Raw genomic sequence first — 6,848 nt, forward strand, 5'->3', positions numbered from 1 at the left:
GGGGCCACGGACTTTGGTAACGACTGTTTGAAACATCGACTGTCCAATTTGTCATTTTTATCGCAAACCGAGGAAAACGGCTCTAGATAATGACTGCATCCCTGGGGATATCGCTTCTTCAGTTGTTTCTCGCCTCATACGTGATATACACTCCTTGCACAGAATTAGGTAGATAAAATCTTGCGTTTATATCCTTGCTTTAGCGATACGTTTGTAATCTTTTTTTATTTTATTTTATTTATTTTTATTTTTTTATTTTACTTTCTGACACGATCATGCGTTGTAGCAGCGCACTTATGAACTCTCAAAGGTCAGGTTCGGTACTATGTGGTTAGAAATGTACGCCTTCGTAATGTATACGAAGAACCACTCCGAAAATACACTGACTTGAAAATTTTCCACGTAATCTAACACCGATTGCAAAATTCTCTCGCTTTGTAAGAGAAGTGGAATAGTTTTGATTCCTTATTCGTTTACTCAAGTTCTCATTCTTTTTTACTCCAATTTAAAAATGTAAAAGATTTAATTGTGATACATCGTACACTTTTTATATTGCTACTTTTTTGAACAGTAAAGTACAAAATAATACGCGCATTAAAAGTTTGAGTAAATGGTAGCTTTCACTATCATTTCCCTCAACATAATTTTAAAGAGCTTATTGGAAGGCCGTTTGCGTTTCTGAAATGAAAATCACTGGATTAATGCTGAAGAAAATGCTACATCTCCTTGCAGCGATTGCCGAACTCTTTCTCGCGTAGGCTTCAGTAATTTCTTGGTATCATCAACGGGATTCGAACCTTTCCTTAGAAAACACAGAACCACTACTCTTCCACGAAGGTCATAGTAAATATTAGTACAATTTAGATGTTTAGTGGACTTTGAGATTAGTTGAGACCACATATATTTGTTAGGTGATGTGTGAAGGATTTGGGAAGTTCTATGACTTTTGTTTCATTTATTTTACTTTTGTCATTAAGCTTCTTTCATTAGCTCTACTGCTAAAAGAAGGAATGACCATAATACTTTGAAGAGATGAAGAGGAACATAAGTATAAACTGAGGATTTTTTAGATATGCAGCGCACATGGATAGAGATTTGGCCACCGCCTCGATAATACCTGTAAGATACTACTCGCACTCCCTCTCTCGACTGACGAGTTTCAGAGTAGCAGCTGAGATATTATTCGCCATGTGGCCGAAAAGTTTTGAAATGCGTTGCTATTAGCTTAACTCCCGCCGGCTACCTAACAATCAGTCTGCGGATGCACTTTTCAACTGTAACCTTTAATTGAATCTTGCACGATGCCCATCGTATTCATAGAATGTATTGAGAAAAGAAAAAAAAAGAAAGAAAGAAAAAGGAATCCAAATGCGGAACACGGTTTTTATTACTTCAAATTTGAAGTAATCAATGTGGTGGTTGGTGGTAACACCGATGGCTAAAAACAGTCCACTACCTTCATTTTGATTAGTAGAACGGAGTGGGAGGGGGCTTTTCACCTGTACTAATTTTAATTGATGTAGAACAACCGGACTTTGCTGGAATTTTACATAGATCTAAGAGGTATTCTCTGAATAGTAGCTACGTTAACATATTTAGTCTTTTGAGTGAATACTAAAATGGTAATGACCCGGACTAGCACTGTGTCGTGTTCAAGGCATTTCTTGGCCGCTATCTCTGGAAGAATGTCGTAATTATTCTGAAGGATTCTAATTACGCCCAATGATCATCTGAGCGGAAAAATCTAAAGGCAAAATTTACATCAACATCTGAAGAGGTTAACACCTCTCACGTTTAATCGCACTTGAACATTAATTACCAAGTAATCGATCGGAACGTGAGTAGCCACAATAATATTTCAGAAATAGATCCTGTATTTCCAAAATAAATAAATGAAATCAGAAATAGATATTTTCAGAATAAATAAATAAATGTTTCAAAAAAGTAAATTATATAACATTACAGAGGTATTTCAACGCAGTAGTTGAAATCAAATGAAATTTGTATTCGATTTCTGGATTCGATTTAGATCATAGACACTTTCTGCTCTCACTGAAGACCGAATACCATGTCCTCGGTGCTAATAATTGGGTGTTACACTCAAAGACAAATACCGTTGTCCACAGTTCTGCTTAAGTTGCTAATATCACCAGAATATAAATCCGCTATACATTTTAAAATCCGAGTCACCGCTAGGACCACTCTTTCAAAGCTTCTTTTCAGCTGGCGAGTGGTCTCTATTAGCAAACGTATGCCGAAATGTGAATAATGTATTTTATTTAAATCAACAGCCAAGAGGTGGACTCGATGCTTGGTCTCTAGTGAGAGCAGGAAGTCTTTCCTCCTGAAATCGAATGCAGATAAAGAGTACGAGTTTGATTTGATTTAAATAAATTCCGTTTATACTGCGGGACAGCGGGTCAAAGGAGTTTATAAGATAAATAGAAAAGAGAAATAACAAGAATATTTTGTGATTTCATATAGATTCGAGCACGTAGCTTGCATAACTCTTGCATACCTTGACTTAACCATTTAGCTGAAGTACCTAATTTTGATTGCGATCCATTAAAGGTTTTGTTTTCTGTCACTCTCATTAGATTTTTCAAACAGCGTCTAAATTTCGGCATTTGTAATTGATTTAATTTTATTTATTTAAATTGTTTAAAAATTAAAATTTAATATAAATTAAAACATTAAAAATATATAATTTTTTTTAAATTTCGTGCATGTTACTTCTGTGTAATACCAACCACACTGATATGATACATAAAACTTCACTGTTAAAAGAAACAAAGGCTACAATTCATCATTTACAGTTTATACAACCAAATGAATGTGGCTGAATGAACGAACGATCGGTTATCACATTTTGACAGATGACGAAATAGCCATCTGTCGCCATTAAAGAATAATCTGAATCAGACAGAAATTTAAAAATGACGAGGCTACATGAATATACAAAACTGAAAGCAGCAGCTAGTGAAGCATTTAACGCCTTTAAGATCGCTGCTAGGTGGACCGAATCTCAAGAAGAAGAATTGAATGCAAACCTATTATTGTATGTGAAGAAAATATAGTACGTTTCAGTGAGAAACACGACCGATTTCTTTCAAGCATAAAACATTGGTAATTTGCTTAAAACTGTATAAGCTTGTACAATACATAATATGTAAATAATAAATGCAAATTATTGTAGTTTTTTCTCACTAATTCTTTTTTCCGCTGACCTTTAGTTCTATAGATAATTTCATTTAAAACCGTTTATCCGAAAAACGTTTTCTATCCCAAATATCCTCGTTCCCAATTGTTTGGGACCCCCGAGATTGTGCTGTAATGAGAACTTTGTGAGAAAATATTTTCTTGTTCATTTAACGTGTTTGATACAAAACAGAACCTGATACGAGATAGCAAAATATCTAATTCAATAATCAGTATGTTTCTTTCTGACTCCGTGTTTAATTTACTTTCAGGATTATGACGCACAAGATCTAGAAGAGTTCCAAGAGGCCATATTACGAGGATGTGACTTCAACAAGGACGGCAAGATCAACAAGAAGGAACTAACAATGATCTTGTTGGCGCTGGCAAAGCACTCGCAGGAAGACGAATGTAAATAACTCCTTGATTGGAAACCCCAGGCTAGACGGCCAGTTTCTCCTACTCTCAGACATAATCACTCATACTCAACGCAGTTCTCTCAAACCCTTTATCGAGTTTTTGCTCAAACCTTCAGCTTACCCTATGAGATTTCTCTGTTAGGTATTCCGTGCCCCTTAGTACAACTGTTGTCTCTGTACATGTCTGTTAAGACACTCTCGGAGGTACTCACGCTACCCTGACTGTATAAAACTCTGATTCTAGCTATAGATGTTTAATATCATCTGTCTGTCAGTCTCTTTCTCTCATCCTCTCTGTCGTATTTCAGACTGTCTTACAGACGACTATCATATCAACTCTTCATATCTGTCAAACATCTTCTGCCCGTTTTCTCAAAGAAAGGAGAGATAAGGAAGCAGTCTGAGGCCCACATATTTTAAGTTTCTGGCTCTCCCCCCACCTCCACCTTCCTTTCAACCTCTGTGATTTTAAAAGTGCAGTAGTCGTTTTTAATTTCCTTCCATTTCGATGTCTATTTTTTGTCTCTGTAAGATGTTGCCTTACAAAGTGTTATAGTACTAGAGAGAGCTTCGCCGAAGTATTTTTCTACTGAGTTGTTTTCACTTCTGCCGTGGCTTATGTAACAAATATTGTCTAAGTTACTAGCAGCGTGGCCGGGAAGAGCAATATATATTTATAAGCTTCACAGTTATCTTCCTATGCGGCCAAATGTAAAGGATAATGTTTTCTGCCGCCTCAAAGAATAAGCCAGTCATGTAAACACGCAACTTTAAGGGAAAACAAAAGTTGTGGACCTGTAATAAATATATGAAAAAATATATATGAAATAAAATTCACTTGTAAAATCAAAATGTTCGTCAAGTCCTTGTGTTTTAAAAAATAAAATAATACCGCCATGTTGTGCCAAGTAATGTACTTTTATCTTGATGTTACATACAAGTAATACAGGGAAGAATTTAAGCATCCCTCTGTTGCTGGAATACGTTACCATTATCTTTGCACTGGATGATGACTGGCAACTGTTGTTAAAAATAATGACAAGAATGAGCTGACGCATGCTACGAAAATCCGTGGAATGCACAGTTTATTCATATTGTTAGATTAATTGCCTTATTTCGAATAACGTTATCAAAGTAGTCTCTTTAAACGTAAACCAAATTATGAAACGCTCTTTGTAAAACGTGTAACGGAAATGTTGCTTCATGTTTCTTTGCTTTTATTAGAACTAGGTATTAATAAACTTAACTTATCAATATATAGACTTAAATTAAATTCCCTTTTCTACGTTGTCAAAGAATGTGATCGTTATTTACAACTAAGTATTAATAAAGATAACTTATCAATATACAGACTTAATTAAATTCCCCTTTCTACATCGTTAAAGAATATGATCGTTAGATTGATTAATGTGCCGCCTTCTTTAGTTTAAGCCACTAGGAATGACTACAGTTGAAGCTCTATATAAAACAACCCCCAGGAATGAGGAAACTGTCGTTATATCTGAAGGACGCTATATCGATTGTTCATAAAATAAAATAAAAAATAAATAAAATTTTCTGTTTATACTCCGGGACGACCAAACGGTCAGAGGAGTTCACAAGATAGACAGAATACAAGAAACAGCACCGTATTCAGCAGTCACGGGCTTGAACCCCGGTCACTCAAGGCACGTGTACTTATGCACCCGCGCGCCTGACCACTAAGCTAAATAGCATTAGGTTAATGAGAAATTGGCCTGGACCAACCACATAGGGCGTTATAACGTGTGGGACGTTAAAAGGAGGGTCGCTATAAAGAGCTTCAAGTGTACTATGTTGTTTCTGCATGAAGTGATTTTATAAATTCTTTCATACGTTGGAATGAAGATAACTATTTCACTGGTGAGGGTTTTATTTATTTAGTAGCCGCAGTCGGTGCAAATCCACATGCCACTGTTGTGCTAGTGTATATTCCATCTATTCCCTTCTGCTTCTGCCACAAATGGCATTACGTAACAAAAGTTTAGTGTAATTTACCAACAATGCGAAACATGTTCGTGTCATTGATATGACGGTTTTTTTTTTTTTTTTTAGGCTGCTGTGCACAGTTGACGTTAGGTTTACGTTACTCTAACTTTAAAATAGCCCAGGATTCAGTCACACCAACAGAGAGAACTGAAGATGTTATAGTCGTGCATATATATATATATATATTTTTTTTTTTTTTTTTTTCTCAAGCTATCGGAAAGAGTTACTTTATTGGAGAAAAACACATTGTTAGCTACTCTTATCAAGACTACTGGCATGTTTATACAGTGAATTCTTCTCCTATCTATAAGTATAAGAAGTAAAAAATGAGATTAAATAAGGTTATTTTAAGGACCATCTCTCTCTCTCTCACCTTAAGTGCTTATGATTTGATAAGAATTGTTTTAAGACAATTTCTTTCCTCCCTCCCCTTCCAGTATTGTTATATAAACATTATCTGACTGACTGGCATATTTGAAGAGGAAAATTCTTCACATTTTAGTTACGGATAAAATATAATATGGAAAGGGTTTTTTTTTTTTTTTTTTTTTTCACTTTTTAAGGTATACAACACGTATTATTTTTCAACCAGTAACGATTTGGGTTCCTAAGAAAGATATATCAGATCTTAGACATCAGATAATACGTACAAAAACGCTTATTATATGCGGTAACATTTTTATATCTATTACCAGTTTATCACAATTGAAATGCAAATTCTTTGTATTCAGTATTTAAAAGAAGCAAAACCGTTAATAAAAAGTTTTAAGACATCATTTTTCAACTCGCACTTTTGGAATAACCTTTGTTATAAACAACAATATATTCTCAGTATGTACAGTTGAAAGTCTGTGGCATTTATCGTTCAAAATACAGTAGACTCCCGATTAACCGGAGAGCTGGGGGAATTAATTTCCCAGGATAACCCGCAAAATAAGTAAAATATCGGGATTATGAACAGTATGTATTTAATATAAAAAATGTATACATTACATATATATACATGTGTTCTATTATTTATTGAAAATAGGAAAAACAAGTTTGTTTCTTTGCATCACTGACATAAGATGATGTTACGTAAATTACGCAACATCATCTTATCGGCAAGAACAACGTCTTCTTGCTGTGCATAGTCAAGCAGAGCCTCCACGTGAGATAAAGCAGTACTATGCGAGATTTTATTTGTTGGCAATAAAATCTATTAAAATCTAAAAATTTTCTTCA

At 34.9% G+C, this 6,848-nt stretch overlaps 1 protein-coding gene across 1 annotated transcript in view; it reads left to right on the forward strand.

Moving 5' to 3' along the window:
- The window catches only part of Cbp53E (Calbindin 53E), a 279,859-nt gene extending 275,437 nt beyond the window's left edge, over positions 1-4,422 (forward strand). Inside the window, exon 11 of the mRNA XM_090377611.1 lies at positions 3,471-4,422. Within this exon, the coding sequence (XP_090233737.1) occupies positions 3,471-3,617 (147 nt within the window). The 3' untranslated portion in view covers positions 3,618-4,422. The remainder of the gene's footprint in view (positions 1-3,470) is intronic.
- Positions 4,423-6,848: the final 2,426 nt, after the last annotated feature.

This window comes from Mastigoproctus giganteus, chromosome 7 (genome assembly GCF_048544385.1).
Source record: "Mastigoproctus giganteus isolate SK-2022 chromosome 7, ASM4854438v1, whole genome shotgun sequence".
Taxonomy (NCBI): Eukaryota; Metazoa; Arthropoda; class Arachnida; order Uropygi; family Thelyphonidae; genus Mastigoproctus; species Mastigoproctus giganteus.